Below are 17,838 nucleotides of genomic sequence, written 5' to 3' on the forward strand. Positions count from 1 at the left end.
TGAGCAAATTAGCACACTGTTCACTCACAGGGAAAAGTACCCCAAAGCTATTAATTCTTTAAAAGTAATTTCAAATACCCTCATCAACTCCGTGTAGGCATAGGGAGAGATTTCTCACAGTGGTTAATACTTATGGTTCAGTGTCGAGAGTTCTCAAAGGCATTCCACTCCTCTAAGCCCAGCCAATTTCCCCTGGAAGTTCTCTCTCTTTGTGTATTTAGTCTAAGATATTTGAATGTGTCTGAGCAAGGAGCTGTGGTTCCCAGGTTCACTAAATCTCAGAGGGGACAAGTCCTGGGTGCAGGTAGTTGAGATGGCATCATATCCAGTGACATTTGGTGGGGGGATCGTAATCAAAGGGATATGCCTGGGGATTATGGCAGCCCCATAGGAGGGCTGGTTAAGTTGCCAGCCCCATTAGTTTGTTAGTGTCTGCAGATCGCAAGTTCCTATTAGTTTCTTGGCAGCCGTTGGGTAACTAACTCCTAGCAGGGTTCTCTCTACTTCTTCCTTATAGCCATGAGTCATGCTATGGGCTCTGGTGCAGTTTGCTGTTCCCTCAAGAGATATAATACGTCCTGTGCTTTTATGCCTTTCTTGCCTCCCATTTTGAGGCTCTTCTCATTTCTGCCCCATCTGTGTTGCTTTAATTGGAATGATTCTTTCAACTTCTGCTACAATGAATTCATCAGAGCCCCAAACGTCACTTCCCTCCCCTGGCACTACAGTGACATTGTTTGACCCATTGTCTTAGAGCACCTTCTCTGGAGGAATTTGGGATGAGTTCCAAGGGGTTTTGGCAAGACAGTATTTTGGATAACTGTGTTTGGTGTCTGTGTAAGGGAAACCTCCTCCCCAGGAATCAACCAGCATCTCAGAAATGCTGAGATCCTATTAGATTCTCCATTAGTCTGGCCTAAGGTTCCCACCCTCTGGGTTACTTCCTGAGTCTTTGGGATTTTCTCAGATGGATCTGTCCATTCAGTTATGCCCAGCAAATGTCTCTGCTGAAACAGACCTGATGTGAAGAGGGTCCCAGAAATCCCCCAGCTATGCAGGGTTTATGTACTGGGTATACACCTGAGTCCCTCTTACCAGGATTAAGTCTTCCCCTCCCTTGACTCCTGGGAATCAGCATCTGCTGCCCATTGGAGAATGATGGTTGACCTCAGACCATGTCGGGAGATGTCTGCTCCACTTGTGATCCACTTAACCTCACACACTCAACCTTGCACAGCCATCAGTTTTGAGGCAGTCTCCCTGAAACAGGATTTCAGCAGTCCCCAAGTCCTGCACACACCGCATCCTTGGAGCTGCATCCAGATGCATGCCTGCTGCTTACCCTGTGCTGGATGCTTGCACTAGGTCTTTCTAGTAGGCTCTTCCTAAAAGAATCTGGCCTGGTTCTCTCTCCTGGGATCCCAGAATTCTGTCCTCTACTGGGAATTTTCACCTCCGCCATGACACCCAACCTGACACCTGTCTCTTATCTCAGCCTCAACTCTGCCTTAACTCTACACACTGTCCATGGTTTGCCATTGCAGCCCCATGCTTCCTTCTCTCAGAGAAATCTCCATGGGCGAGGGTTCTCTGGAGGGCATTTGAATGCCTTTCCATGCCTGAAGTCTCATGGCTCCTCTTGGAATCCTCCTCCCATTGAGGCTGCTTCTGAATTTTGGATTCTTCTGAGAGCTTCATACGCCTCCTGCTGAGGAGTGTGCATTATGCGGTTATGGAATTGCTGAGAGCAAGTTACCCAGCAAATGGGCCATGGGAGGTAACTCAAGAAGACGTGACCCTGGCTGTGTTCTTGTGTAATGTGCTTCATCTGAGTTCAACTTAGATGCTTAGGAGGCTTAAGCTTAAAACTTCCTAGAAATCAAAATGTGCAACTCTGTGAAAGGCGCTGGAATTCGAAAATTCCATTTAACTCCATGTGCAAATATTGGTGGTACTTATAGTCCCCTGAGTTCTGTCCATAGCTCCTGAGTCATGTAGGGTTGACCAGGGCCTAGCAAAGGCCCCTTCCCAAGGCCCCATGCTCAATCCATATCCAGTCAGGGTTTTTATTCATTCTTTCTTTCAACGAGTCAATTATTGAGCAGCAGTTATGTGTCGGGAACTTCTGCTGGACACAGAGAATACTTAAGTGACCAAGAAAGGTAGGTCTTTGTTTCCATGTTGTATACTTAGCAGAAGGACAGAGGGAGGAAGGACATTAAGTCACTAATATAATTTCAGATAGTGATGTGTTATGAATATAATGAATGTGAGGAACTGGGATGTGGAGGGGCTCCTTAGATAAAGGAACTGGGATGTGGAGGGGCTCCTTAGATAAAGTGGTCAGGGAGATAACTTTGAAGATGCGGTCCGAGCTGAGATCTGAGTCATAGAAGGAGTTCACTGTATGAAGGTTTGGGGAGGGGGCATTCTAGGCAGAGCAAAGGGCAAGTGATCCCTGCAGTGGGATCAGCTTGATGCTGCCAGAGTATCCTGAGCGTGGGGAACATGGGGGAAAGTGTTTCTGAGTGAGAGGGAAGCAGGGCCCTGAACATCATTGTGAGTGGTTAGATTTTTTTTTTTAACTTATCAAACTGTGTAATTTATTATTTTTTAATTGAAGTATAGTTGATTTACAATGTTGTGTTAATTTCTGCTGTGCAGCGAAGTGATTCAGTTTATATATATATATATATATATATATATATATATATATATATATATATATATATTCTTTTCCATTATAGTTTATGACTGGATATTGAATATGGTTCCCTGTGCTATATACTAGGACCTTGTTGTTTATACATTCTGTACATAATAGTTTGCATCTGCTAAACCCCAGACTCCAATCCATCCCTCCCCATGCCCCTCCCCCTTGGCAACCACAAGTCTGTTCTCTATGTCTGTGAGTCTGTTTCTGTTTTGTAGATAAGCTCATTTGTGTCATATTTTAGATTGTGAGTGGTTAGATTTTTTTAAATTAATTAACTTTATTTTTTCCCGCGTTGGGTCTTCATTGCTGCGCGTGGGCTTTCTCTAGTTGTGGCGAGCAGGGGCTACTCTTTGTTGCGGTGCGCGGGCTTCTCATTGCAGTGGCTTCTCTTGTCATGGAGCGTGGGCTTCAGTAGTTGTGGCACACGGGCTCAGTAGTTGTGGCTTGCAGGCTCTAGAGCACAGGCTCAGTAGTTGTGGTGCACGGGCTTAGTTGCTCCGCAGCATGTGGGATCTTCCTGGACCAGGGCTCGAACCCGTGTCCCATGCATTGGCAGGCAGATTCTCAACCACTGTGCCACCAGGGAAGCCCCATGACTGGTTAGATTTTAATCTAAGTGTAGGGAGGCACCACTGGAGGGGTTTATGCTGGGGATTGATATGATCTCATTTAATTGTTAAAAGATTACTTTGGCTGTTCTGTGGAGGAGGGGTTGAAGGGGGAATAGAGAAGAAGTCAGGAGACCTATGAGAAAGAAAGTTCTAGAGTCATGTAAGAGATGGTGATGTCCTGGACCAGGTGGTGGAGAGACATTCATTCACCATCCGACGTGTTTACTGAGCATGTGCTCCATGCCAGACGCTAGTCTGGGTTCATGGGAGTGAGTAAGACAGATTCATTCTTTGCCCTCATGGGCTTCCAGTGATGTGAAAGAGACTGAAAATAAAACAAACAATCAGGTAATTATCTGGTCTATAACAGATGGTATATTAGTCAGCTAAGGCTGCCATAACAAAATACACAGACTGGGTGGCTTAAGCAGAATTTTATTTTCTCACAGTCCTGGAGGCCCCAAGTCCAAGATGAAGGTGGCAGGTTTAGTTTTGTCAGTGGGCTCCCTCCTTTGCTTGCAGACGGCCGCCTTCTCACTTTGTCCTCACATGGTCTTTCCTCTGTGCACATCTGCCCCTGATGTGTCTTTGTGTGTCCAAATTTTCTTATGAGGACATCAGTCAGATTGGGTTACAGCCCGCCCTAACAGCCTCATTTTAACATAATCACCCCTTTAAAGTCTCAGTCATCAAATACAGTCACAATCTGAACTGTTGAGCATTAGGGCTGCAACCTGTGAATTTTGGGGGGATACAGTTCAGCCCATAACAGATGGTAAGCAGACTATGAAGAAACATAGAGCATAGAGATGGAGAGAGGTAGTGGACAGATTACAGATGAATTTAGGAGGTGGAGCCCACTGGTCCTAAGTGATGGGGTTAGAGTAGGGGCCAGGGGCATCAGAAATGGTGCCCTGCTAGGTTTCTGGCGTCATCAGCTGGGTGGTGTGATTCTGGGGAGGAGGTGTGTGTGACCTTCCACGGTTCCCACTATGCGTGGGTCCCGGAGGCTGCTCATGGGATCGCGAGTCATGCAGCCTGCTAGTAGCTTCTGAACTGTCCTTTGGCCTGACAGTACTTTTCCCCCAACCCCAGCCTTAATGCATTTATGACTTCACTCATAGCTTGTGAAAAACTTAACTATATTAAAAGAATGCATCCTCTTTAGGTCCTCAGGCTTGTAATTCTCCACTCCAGTTCCCTGAAACATTTTTTAAAAATTAATGTATGGTCAGAGTTTATCAATAAGCGATTCCACTAAGTCTTCCAAAAGTTCCAGGGGGCTTAGTACATGATTTGCAATTGTATTCTCGATCGATTTGAGCTGAAGTTATGACTTTAAACACTTCCCTCTCAGCTTCTGAAACAGTGACCGGAAGATAAGTGTGATGCTCAACGGAAATTATTTTCTCCTACAAACTGAGACCTCTCGTCTATATTTTATGGCCCATTTAACATTTTTGTGTTATTCTGCAAATATTTTAGCCATAGTTACCCTCTGCTGCCGTTTCTCCGTGTCAGCCATTAGCAGGGCCACTGTAGTTATAACCGTGGATGATAAATGTCAGCACAATTTTCCACTCAGTTTCAAAGTTTCTAGCTCCTAGGTTGACTTTTAAAATTGTTTAAACTTTTTTTTTTTTTTTCCCATCACAACCTTTTGGGGTCATGTCACTGAGCCCACGGTCTGCAGCACGTTTTTAATGTATGTAGTTGCGCTTTCTCCGCAATTGTGCGGCTTCCCGCTGAGCACACTGTCAGGTTTAAAGAGCGAGATAAAGGGCACAATAATACGTCTTCAGATGCTGCCCTGACATCTGCAGGAGTTTAAATGTCACCAACATCAAGGCATTTTGCCCCAAATGCACAGCCAGTTTTCTGTTAACCCCATTCCGCAGGGTCCCGGTTTGGGGGCGCTGGGTCTCAGTGGGGAGTGAGTGTGGGATGCTTAAAACCCCCAAGCTGGTGGCTGGTCGGGGCCCCAAGGTCGTCTGTGCTTGGCCGAAGTTTGGTGAGTTGAAGCGGGTGGGGTCATTGCTTTCCTGGAGCTGTGGATGCTGGGTGCAAATCACAGCTGGGAGAGGACAGGGCTCAGGTGGGGGTGGGGGGGTGGGAGGAGGATTGGGGAGGCCAGGAGCTCAGAGAAGTGCACCAAGCAGGTCCCCAGCATCAGGAGGATCCCCCAGAGAGAGAGAGAGAGATCTGTCATGGGCTGGAGATAAAGCCGGGGCTCAGAGAGCAAGGGCGTGTGGAGAGGGTGCTAAGCAGGCAGAGGGTGGTCCGGAAAGGTTCCCGCGTTGAGCACCGCGATCCAGGGCTAGTGTGCGCGTGATAGCACAGCACAATGCCTGCAGGGGTGGGGACATCCCTGGTTTTATGGGTTCAGACCAGGCAAGACTGGCCAGTGGAAATTGTTCCATAAGAGCTACGTAACAGAGACAGCCACCTAGAAGAGCATGCCTGCGGTCGTGGTTTGTTAATAAGTCTACATAGTGTTTTAATAAATTCCGTCAAGATTTTAGAATGAGGGCTTTCACCTAAGGCTGGATTTCTTACTTGCCTTGAGAAATCGGATGATTGGCTACCCTGAGCACAGCACTGTCGCATGGCCTCTGTCTGCTGGATTTAGGGAACTGCTAGCTGCCCCCTGCCTATGGGGCATGGCGTCTTTATCCAGTTCCCCGAAGTCCCCACCACTCCTTATTGCCTCCTCATTGCTGAGGCTGGTGTCAGATACCCGTTATTAGTGTGCCTGTGATGTTGCTTTTCTGATACAGAGAAATCTTTATTTTACCCAAGTCTCTATGAAAGGTGGGAAAATGAATAAGGGGGCAAGGAGGTGGCAGTTTTGTTTTTGTTTGTTTTACAACTGAACCACTTGATTCCTTTACATAACTGTCTGGCTACTGAAGGCGCGTGCTTTCAACATCTCTGCTCTCTGTAAACCCTCGGTGTTTCACCAGAATTATTAACACCAGGGGCCATTAAACCTCTGAATTCTCTACCACTGTACCTAGAAGGGAGGGAGGAAGAGGGATTGCAGATGAAAGAATCAAGGCAAGAGGTCTGCTAGAAAGGAGTCAGAAGCAAGCAGGAGAGGGAATTCCCTGGCGGTCCAGTGGTTAGGACTCCCTGCTCTCACTGCCGAGGGCCTGGGTTCAATCCCCGCTTGGAGAACTAAGATCTCACAAGCCGCGCATGGTGTGGTCAAAAAAAAAAAAAAAGAGAAGCAAGCAGGGGACATTGATCCAGAGACAATTCATTTCTAGTTGCACAAGTCCCAGAGGTTAAATGATTTGCCCAGGGTCCCCAAGGATGAGGGGAGATATCCCTTTGTAAAAACCCAACACAAAACCTCCCAACATTGGAACTAAGATTCTATACCCCCTCCTTACCAGGGAGTAGATGTTCCTTCCCGCTTCAAACAGGTAGCATAAAGGGGCTTACAAGGTTCACTCTTTTGCCACTTAAAAATTGACTTGAGGGGCTTCCCTGGTGGCACAGTGGTTGAGAATCTGCCTGCCAGTGCAGGGGACACGGGTTCGAGCCCTGGTCTGGGAAGATCCCAAATGCCGCGGAGCAGCTAGGCCCGTGAGCCACAATTGCTGAGCCATCGCGTCTGGAGCCTGTGCTCCGCAACAAGAGAGGCCACGACAGTGAGAGGCCCGCGCGCCACGATGAAGAGTGGCCCCCGCTTGCCGCAACTAGAGAAAGCCCTCGCACGGAAACGAAGACCCAACACAGCCATAAATAAATGAATAAATAAATAAATAAAATTTTTAAAAAAATTGACTTGAACTGATAGTTCCAAAAATAACTTTACAAAATTATACAGGAGAGCAAAAAGGAAAAAATTTCAGACAGTCAAAGCAGCATGACATCTGTCAGGTTGACTAGATGCACGAATCTTCAACTCTGAGAAGCCCACAGTGAGAGGACTTCCCTGGGCCTTGGACTCTTGACGACATCTAGTCGTGGGGCCCTGGAGGTGGCATGAGGGGGACTGAGCTGTTGTCACTTTGTTTAGAAACCTGAGCGGAAGCTGTATGTTTTCGCACAGCGAGTCTGCCTGATCATGCCAAGGTCCTTGGCTTCTGCTGAGCGTTGCAGGTGGTGACACAGTTTGGTAGAGCAGACAGTTCAAAGTGTGAAGGCCATGGGGACAAATGCCAAGGAAAGGAACCTCTTGTGGTAAAATATTCCGGAGCAATGAGAAGCGTCTGGAGGATCAGCACAGCCTTGCCTGTGAGCCCTTTCTTTGGACCCTGGGCTCCAGGTGACACCGTTGACCTCCCGTTGTCCATGAGGCAAGAGAATGTGCTGGTTAAATGCTGAGTTTTGGGGCTAAAATGGACCTGGACTGAATTCTGTTCCTGTCATTAATGCTGTGTGGTGTTGGACAAATGAAACTTGGTGAGCCTTGGTTTCTGCGTCTCTAAAAGGGAAATAGTACTAGTGTCTGCTTTAGGGAACGTTATGAAGTTTACTTCAATAAAACATGTAAAGCATTTTTCACAGTGCCTGGCATTGTAGGAGCTTTCAGTAAGTGATGTTATTATTATTACTTGTCTGTCTGGATATTTGACTCCCTCTGAAAAGATGGCCAGAGGCCCTCGTTGAACCTCCTGATCTTCTTAACAACTGTCCATTTGATCGCATTCCAGGGGTATTTGATGCCTGGTTCATCACTGATTTGGTTGATGTGATAGGGATCGTTGGCACTTTAGTGCCTTGATGAAGAAACGCATTCTTCTAGACATAGATTATCAGCCCACTCGTCTTTGGAGAGCTCACGTAGGCAAGGACCTCTCTCCACAAACAAGAGATGAACCCAAGTTACCCAACATAAAACATATGTTTAATTCTAGAACTGATTACCCATGGACACCATGAGTTCCATCTGAAAGTCCTTTCTCCTGTTACGCCAGGTCCCCGGAGTAAATGTCCCACCTCCATCCCATCCCTAGATATCATAGCTTAGAGTGAAGAGTGCAGACTCTGAATGTGTCTTGAATTCTCGGTGCCTTGCTTCACTCGCTGTAAAATAGAGATAATACCACCACCAGCTGCATTGGGTTAAGTGAGTTACTATGTGTAGACACTGCCACGACACCAGTCACGGAACCTTCATTCACGTAGTGCTTACTACTAGTGTTCTCCTCCACCTTTTCTCCATCCTCCCCTCTTTGCCCTCCTCATGATCGGCGTCGTCGCCAAGGCCAGGTGTGGAAGTCTCAGGCCCAAAGGTGCTTCACTTCAGTTTTCTTCTTTCTGCTCACCCAGGTCTACAGGGAGATAATCTTCTGGGGTGACCCCCACACCCCTCCGACTTCTTTTGCAAACATGACAGTATTACCCAGCAGCTAATAGTATGGATTTTGAGGCTCTCAGAGACATGGATTCGTGTCTTGTCTTCCCCAGTTTCTAGACCATGACAAACTATGTAACCCTTCAGAGCATTAATTTTCTGATTGGTGAAATGGAGTTACTGCCCACCTTGTGGATTTTTGTGAGATTTAAGTGAGATGATGTATGTAAATGTCTTAGAACAGTAACTGGCTCAGGAAGTGATCAATCAACAGTAGCTTTTCACCGAGCCAGACCATCTCCTAAGCACAAATTCGCCCCTGCCCAGTGCCCATCCTGAGCTCCCACCCGCCGACAGGGACATGGTCAGGCTGTTGAATTCTGTCCTCATATGCTTTTTGGCTTCTCTCTTAGGAAAAGCACCTCATTTTCTGCGGCTCCAAAATGTCGAGGTGAACGTGGGGCAGAATGCCACCTTTCAGTGCATTGCTGGTGGAAAGTGGTCTCAGCATGACAAACTTTGGCTCCAGGTAAGGATGGGAGGGGCCTCCTGCTCATACCTGCCCATCCCTTGGGAAGGGAAGAAAGTGTGTGCTGTGATAAAGGGCTTGGTGGGGAAGGGGAAGGGGTATTTTTTATGTACCTCTGCTCCTTGGATGATACTCTGCATCCATGATCTTGTTAAATCTTAACTCTAATTCTGTTATGTAGGCATCAGTATTCCCCATTTTACAGATTGAGAAACTGAGGTCACAAACATAAAAGTGCCAGAAGTAGAATTTGCAACTATGAGCTTTCCAAACTGCCCTCTAACAAACTTTGTCCTTTAAGCCCAGAATCCGAGGACTAAGGCAAACTGGATATTTTAGATTCTGGGTACATTTTCATTTCCATATGACTTTTTTGTCAATTTCTAATACAAAAGAAAAAAGGCCTGTTGGATTTTGATGGGGTTTGATTGCATTGAATCTATAGATCCCTTTGGGGAAAGCTGACAGCTTAACAATAATGAGTGTTTTCTCATCGTGAACATGGTATATTTCTTTACTTATTAAGATCTGTAGTAATTCCACTCAGCAAGGTTTTATAATTTTCATTGTTCAGGTCTTGTATATCTTTAGTCAGTCTTATCTCTAAATATCTCCTATTTTTGATGCTACTCTAAAATACATTTAAAAAAACCCCTCAATTTCTGATTTTTCATTACTGGTATACAGAAATACAATCGACTTTCCTATATTGATCCTGTACCCTGTAACATTGTTAAACTTAGTATGACTATTTCAATTTAAATTAATTAAAATAAATACAATTCAGCACTCAGATGCCCAGTTGCACTAGCCACATTTCAAGTGCACCATAGCCACATGTATCTTGTGGCTACCATGTTGGACAAATGCAGATAGAGAACATTCCTGACATTGCAGAGAGTCTTACTGGAGACCACAGCTCTAGAGAGACATCACCTCCAGTTCAAGGAATCAGGAATATTGCTTGAAAGAAGCTGACTCCTGTTACCTCCAACTTCATATACTTAAAGTTCTCTATCATCTCTTCTGACTCACATAGTTTGGATGTTGGTCCTTAACCCATGCCCAGCACACTTTGATGGGAGTTCATAGTATCACTCCTCTTCTTGCATTTGAGCCCATTTCCTGCAGTTGGAAAGTCCCTGGGCCGAGAGAGCACATCTAGGAGCTTCTTTTCTTGCTTCTTAGCAGAGCAGTAGAATGAAAATAACAGTCAATAATAATGCCTGCTCCTACTGCTTTCCGGGTCTGCCTGCAGACCACAAGAGAGCACGGGAAACTTCCACATGTCACTCAAGTATTACGTAATGCTATTTATTCATTATAATTAGTATTAAAGTGCATCAGGCTCCCAAGAAGCTTTGTCATGTCAATGGCATTGCCTCAGTTGGGTCACAAGAATGAGAAGAGACAGTCACAGTACATTCAGCATCTTTATTTGGGTTTTCCAATTATCTTATGAACGTTGTTGCTACAGTTCTGAGTTGCGTGCTCTAAACCTTGAGTCTATCAGTGGAAGGATGTTAAAGCAGAATGTAATTGAAGTTTTGAAGGAAATAGAAACACATGGTTTTGAACTCTTCCACATCTTATTTATTTATCTACTTTTCAGTGTAAACCAAATCTTATTTCCAGAACGTTTTTCAGGTGGCTTACAATGGGACATAAAGCATGACAGGATAGCATAAATTAAGTGAGGCAACACCAAATAGGAGGAAAATAACACGTCGGAGCTGGTCATATGCTAAAAACTGCATTTCTCTACGTCTGCTGCTTTCTGGTGGGTCACAGGCAGAGCCCACAGCACCATGGCCACAGACAGAATAAGGAAAGCTTGTCGGATACACAGTTCACAGTGATGTCCGTGAGATGAACACAAACCAGTGGCTCCAGAAAATTCTGTCGTTCACACAGAGGCCAGACAGGAATTGTTCCCAGGAGTCCTCATAAAGAAAACAGTCTGTGATGTAGGGAACAGCATTTTCCACCACAGTCTTACTGAGGGCACACAAGTGAGTTTCATAGGCTTGTTTCCCATAGTGATGCTCTGGGTAAAAGCAATTTGGCGGTGGGGGGGGTGGGTGGGAGGGAGGTGGGGTGGGCAGTGTGATATGGCAGAGGTCCCCAGCTCTCTACCATCGCCATCCTGGGATGCCTCACACGTATCTGGAGAGTGAATAGATTCAATAACTATTTCTTCAAGGAAACCGCCAGAAATGTTGCCTCCCTCATCTATATTTCAGGAAATATTGGGAGGTAGATGGCTTACACTATGCTCTCTGGCAAAATGCCCTCTTGGCCAGTTAAGTCCAGGCTTATATTCAACAGTGTAGTTGGAAGTAGGTCAACATCTTTCTATAAAATATGAGACGCCAGTCATGATACCTGCCGCCCAAGAGAGAATTGCAGCCCTGATCTGAGATGGACGAGCTAAGGCAGTGGCGGATTTCTCATGAGATATTGCTTTGGATTTATTCCAGCGCCTAGAGGACCAGCCTGCAGACTTGCCAAAGTTGTGTTCCATATAACAGGCCGGGGCGCCTCAGCCTGAGAATTTCCAAAGTGAGTGAAACAGACACATTGTGGCCAAGAGTCCACAGGACACCTACAGCAGGTGTGCCTTTCAACAATGCTATTTCTTGCTGTAGCTTCCAAGATAAGCTGACTATTCACTAAGTCACCAAATGTGGAAACTTTTTTATCCGGCACTTTTAAGTCAGGGAAATAAAGGCGGTGATTTTATTCTCAGAATAGTATGTCAGTGGCCCTTCTCTCTGGCAGTGGTTAGGGAAAAGCTGGTGGACTCGTATTTGGGGATAAATCCCTGTTGCCTGTTGTAGAGAATGCTTACCTTCTTTTCCTTTTACCTGCTTGTCCTTAAGTGCTTTCAGATCATAAATAAGTTAAAACGGAAGACTCCCCATGCCTCCTGGAGACTTAATATGCTCTTGAGAAGACTCTGTCTGCTAGTGCCAGCTTTCATGGAATTATAGTGCAAGTTTTACATAAAAATCGACAGACAGGACCTATACAGAAATGTGTATACCTAAGCCTAGAACAATTGTAGTCTTTTAGGAAAAAGGCGGATAAAGGCCAATAAAAGTTATACACAAGCTCGTCTTGTTCTGGGATGATTTTCTTCTTGAGGTGAAGCATGTAGTGCCGTGGTCTCCGGTGGAAGGGCCTCATTCATAACTTGCTGGTTCCTTATGTGATGCGTTGTCTTGAGGAATCCAAACTTGTGATTCTTTAAGCATTTTTTTCAAGCGAGTAGTTGGTGTGTATCCTGACTGGAATGGCTATATTCATTTTTAGTCTGGAATGACTGGAATGGCTACATTCATCCTGACTAGAATGACTACAGCAAAGCAGCCTACAGTCTGGGGAGCCCTTTTGGAAAAAGGAGAAAAAAAAAGAGCAATATTCAGGGTACAACTAGGTGGAACTGTAGTGACAAATTATCAGTGTAGCACTGTGAAAATGTACATGGTACATCTTTTCTGGAAGGTAATTTGGCAGTAGCTAGCTAACACTTTTAAATGTACATATTCTTCCGGCAAGTAATTTTACTTTTGGGAATACACCTAAGAAAATAACCAGAGACAGGGAAAAAATGTATATGCAAGTGTGTTCAGCAGGATGAAAAACTGAAAACAACCTAAATGTCCAGCAAAAGGGGACTGATTAAGTAAATGGGGCCATTAAATATCAGTTTATAGAAGTCTACTTAATGCCATTTTCACAGTATATATTTAAGTGAAAACAGCAAGTTATAAAACGATATGCCCAATATATTAATTTTATATCAAAAACCAACCATATGTATACACACATCTTTACACAAATATATACATACCTGTATAAATATACACATATAACACTATAAAACACATATCAAGACACTTAATAATTGATTGTGATGGTAGATTATGTATGCTTTTTATTTTCATCTTTACTCTTTTCTATTTCATCCAAATATGCTAAAATGAATATATGTAACTAATATTAACAGAAAAAATGCTGTTAAACGGAGAAAAATGACCACTTTTTCCTAGGCACAGCATATTCTAAGGATGGTAGGAGCCTTCACAGGGCATAGCAGTATTAGGGGTAGCTATTCCGACAGAAGCGGCAGCATTGGCCCCTGTTGAGAATACGGGTAAAATTACCCTCAGACTGCCCCACCTCCTCATCGCCACCAAGAGATACTGTTCATTAAGGTGGAGGTTTAGAAATATTTTTGTGTGTCACCTGGTCTTTACAGAAGATTGCTGTGGGATCCATGCACTCCTCAGGGGCTCCAGGGTAGACCCTGTCAGCCCCACCCCAAGGCTGACTTCCAGGTCTCCCTACAAAGGATTCACTCCCATCGGAAGTCTGTACAACGAATAGCGTTCGAAGAGTCTCAGAAATGAGGCCATGTGTCCAAAGCCTCTGCACAGATCTCAGTAGGGGCAGCATACGTGTTTAGACAAATCACGGGCGTTGTTACACGCTAATTTGGCAGGAAACGGCTCCTGCCCTGGGAAGCCATCAGCACAGCAGTGTCCACACCAGGGCTGATGAGATAAGCAGACGTGTCAGTCCTCTGCGGCAGATTCTTCCCTTAAACCTGTTTTCCCGCTCCCCGCAGGGCTACCGCTGGCTCCTGGAACCAGCTCCCCCTCCTGCCTGCATCTCTACCAGGTGTCCCTTTCATGCGGGGCTTCTGCTGAAAACCTAGTGGTCACCCTACAACTACATACTAAGGAGAAATTCACGCCGATACTCAACACAGCTGGCATGTATTGAGTGGTTACACATATGATGTATTTAATTCTTACAACTAGTCTTTCAGGTAGATGCTATTTGTAGCCCTTCTTTATAGATGAGGAGGCTGAACCTTAAGGGTAAATGAGTCAGAGTTACCCAGGTCGTGAGCAGTAGAGGCAGGATTTGAATGTAGGTCTATGTCTACGTCCTGGGCTCATCCTCCCATGCTAACCTCATAGTCCTGCCCACCTGTATCTCCGCTCCAGCCTTTCCTTCCATACAGATGGCTTCCTATTAAAAAAAAATTCATGTATTTATCACATAGTTATGCACCTCTAATTTTCACTGTACTAGGTACTTAAAGAGATTTGAGTCTCTCAAATTACAAACGAAATTCCAACACCCTTGGGCTTTTTTTTTCAAATTTCTGCCTTCTAGTTGCCTTCTTACAGCTCTTTCCCCCTTCTTGGCCACATTTCTTAAACGTGATGTCTACACTTGCAATGTGGCTTTCTTTAACTCCTGCCTCTTCCCAGAAGTGGCTCTTGTGAAGGTCACCAGTGCTTTCCTTGTTGCTAAAGCCAGGGGGGGGCGGGGTGGTGGCGGTGGTACTCCTCCTCCTCCTCCTCCTTCCCCTCCTCCCCCTCCTCCTCCCCCTTCTCCCCCTCCTCCCCCCGTCCTCCTCCATTATTATTATTATTCCTTATAGTTGGCTCTTCTTTCAGCATTTGATGATGCTGACCGCTGCCTCCTTGAAAATCTTCCTGCCCTCTTGGTTCCGTGGCATCATCTGTCAGCAACTGTGAAGGGTCTGAGAGTTTGCCTTATTTGCAAGCAAAGGGGTTAGGCTGCCCATTGTGTGGTTGCATGGATGCTGGCAGGAGACACGAGACTCTTGGGTCAGAGACAAAGGACTTTATTACTTATTACCCCGCAGGCAGCACAAGCTTCATGTCTGCAACAGTTTCCCTTGTGCCCCCAAGTCCTGTGAAGATGATGTGAGGGTGGATCCAGGTTGGGTTTACACACAACAGGTCTGTGTCATAGCTGGGGAACCCCACGCCTAGGATACCCCAATCTTTTATTATTACCTTTGAGATATAATTCACAAACCATAAAGTTCAATAAGTCTACCATTTAGTGGGTTTTAGTGTGTTTACAGAATCATGGCACCATTACTACATGCTCTGTCTTTCCTTCTTTTCACCTGTAGGGACCCCAGATTAAAAAACAGCTCCTGTAGGGCGACCCAGGGGAGGGAAATCTAGCTGGGCTTTGGATTTGCACAGGGTTGGGTTCCCTCAGATTCGTCTGAAGCTGATGCATGGACCTCATCCTCCTCCGTCCTGTGCAACTCCTCTCCAAGGACCGTAGGCAACTCTGACCTGGAACTGTCCCCTCACACACGTATTCTTTCCTCCTTTACTTTCTGATATTTTTTCTTCCTGTCTTCCCTCAGCCCATCCCCTGTTTATGTGCTTCAGGATTGATCCAGCTCATTCCCGCCCCAGCACGTGGGAGCCTGGGAGAAAGAGTGGCGCGCAAGGCAGCCCTGGTTCTTGCCCTCATGGAACTTACCTTTCGGTAGCAGAGACAGACATTTAGCAACTAATCACAGAGTTACATATTTTATCACACATGTGACCAGGCTCCCAGTGGGGAAAAGGGTCTGCTGAGGAGATAGGGAGTAGAGAGAGTGGGGAGGAATTATGAGTCTCAGAGAAGTGCCCGTGGAAGAAGTGGCCTGTGAGCAGAGTTCAGAGAGGTGAACTGGAAATAGTCAAAGGGCCATCAGGCTGCACAGGGTGACGGCATGTGTGCAGGCCCTTCACCCCCTGCTCATCCTCTTTGCTCAGGGCTGACGGCTCCCTGTAGGGCTTATGCCAGGACCCTCCTGACGCTGCAGGAACTCTGAACCCAGAAATCAACCGTAAATGGGCCGTCTGCCATGCGTGCGGTGGGCCCGTGGGAGGTCTTTAGCACAGCGAATCGAAAATGATTTATGTCCACTTCTATTTCTTTTAACTTTTAATAAAGAATAATCAAAAGCTATTCTTTAGAGATTGCCAAAGAGGTGCAAATATGGTCTTAAGAGAATCAATGGTCCAGCTTTTAGCAAGTTTCCAAGTGTCATGCCATTGACGCAGTATGACTAGAAATGAAAAGAATATTTATTACGAATGAATTGTGGGAAGTTCACCAAATATTTTCTAGCCAGGAGATTCCTAGAGCAATTAGAATGATTTTCAACTGGAAACGCTGGCCTCATTTTACTTGTGTGTGTGTGCGCGCGGGCGCTTGCGCTAGGAGCTCAGATCAGCACACGGAAGGTTTCTAGGACCCATGTGTTAGAATATCTCCTGTAAAACAGTCATAATGTCAGTTGCACACAGTTTCCTTTTATTAAAGACAGTAATGTTTCCACTTCTGCTGATTATAAATCAATCGCAAGCCGGCATGCACTCCGGCATGTCCGGAAATAATGACAGCCATTTTTGCAAGCTGTGTCTTATGTCTTTGTGAAGGGAATAATGTCCTGACACAGGAGCAGAGAGGATGGGGAATTGCAAAATGGTGAGGCCATTATAGATACCTTGATAGTCAGATAATATGAAAACTGCAGGCTTTCCATGGCATCAGGTGCTTCTCTTGTCTTCCTTTCTAGATAGTTCCTGAAGATAGGTTTTTGCCTGGGGGGGTGGAAGGATGCACATATGCCAGGGTCAGAAATATTAAAGTGTGGGCATTTGCAGTCCATACTCTTGTAAAGAATGTGTGCTCTCAAACCAAGCCGGCTTATTCCACATAGCATAAAACAAGCTAAGGGAAGGGGGAATTTGAGTTGTTTTAAAAGAGAGTGATAAGCAGATGAAAAAGAAAGAAAAAAGAGAGGTTTCAAAGGGAACTATTACCATGATGAATGAGAGACATGGGTATAAAATGGGATTAAGCAGGACCACCGATTAGGCTACAAAATGCCTTTGTTCAGCTTAGAACACATGTGCCCCCCTGGGTGGGTGAATTGGAAAAACTATGGGCACATGCAGCCCTAAGGCATATAGCCTGGCAGGCAGACAGAGCCTTTGGGCAAAGAAAACAGGTAGCCTTCCTCCAAGTGGATTCGGTCAGCCTGTGGTCAGGACTCCTGCTTTGCCAGCAGAGCAGGGGCTGGATTTGGGTGCCACACCCTTGGCCCATGGCTGGGCATCTTTGGTGCAGTGACCAAATTGCTCAACCTCAGGGAGTGGCCTGGATTTAAGGAATGTTTCCATTCATGTGTTTCGTGATATTATTTGGCCCCGTTCTTTCCACTGAGGGACTTAAGGTGACATTAGCCTTCAGATCTTGGAGACAGAGGACAAGGCCAGCAACATCAGTGTCACTCTGGAGCTTGTTAGAAATGCAGATTATCTAGCCTCACCCCTGACCTACTGAGTCACTCTGGAGGTGATCGTTATGCATGCTAAGGTTTGAGAGCCGCTGCTTTAGACGGATGGAGTTGGGGTAGGAAAACCTCACCCAAGCCTAATAGCACATTGGATATGACACCCCTTAATAATATATTCAGAAAGTCTGTTAGCCAGGAATGCAGGAAGATGCTTTGCCCCTCCTTACATAGATATTTCTGACTTCGAGACCCCTGAGGTTTCTAGAAAGCTAGGCATAGATCACATCAGTTCCCAAACTGTTTTCTGTGGAGCAGTCATTTCCTGCAAGATGGTGTTTGATGTTCTTTGAACAAGCAAAGTGAGTTTCTGGAACACTGCACACTCTACCCTCCTCACACAGAGTCGCAGGGTAACTGTGCGCTGTCGTGTGCTGGCTGGCAGCTGGGCGATGTGATTAAGGCCTCAGTGTCTGGAATCAGGTCACCTGGGTCCACATCCTAACTCCATCCCTCAGCAAAGTCACGTAAGGTTTT

General features: G+C 45.7%; 1 protein-coding gene across 2 annotated transcripts in view; it reads left to right on the plus strand.

Moving 5' to 3' along the window:
* PTPRT (protein tyrosine phosphatase receptor type T) overlaps positions 1 to 17,838 on the plus strand; it is a 785,959-nt gene that overhangs the window by 94,021 nt on the left and 674,100 nt on the right. For both annotated transcript variants that reach the window (XM_068565244.1, XM_068565245.1), the window contains exon 4: positions 9,049 to 9,164. In XM_068565244.1, the coding sequence (XP_068421345.1) occupies positions 9,049 to 9,164 (116 nt within the window). The remainder of the gene's footprint in view (positions 1 to 9,048; positions 9,165 to 17,838) is intronic.

Source organism: Eschrichtius robustus, chromosome 16, assembly GCF_028021215.1.
Source record: "Eschrichtius robustus isolate mEscRob2 chromosome 16, mEscRob2.pri, whole genome shotgun sequence".
Lineage (NCBI taxonomy): Eukaryota > Metazoa > Chordata > Mammalia > Artiodactyla > Eschrichtiidae > Eschrichtius > Eschrichtius robustus.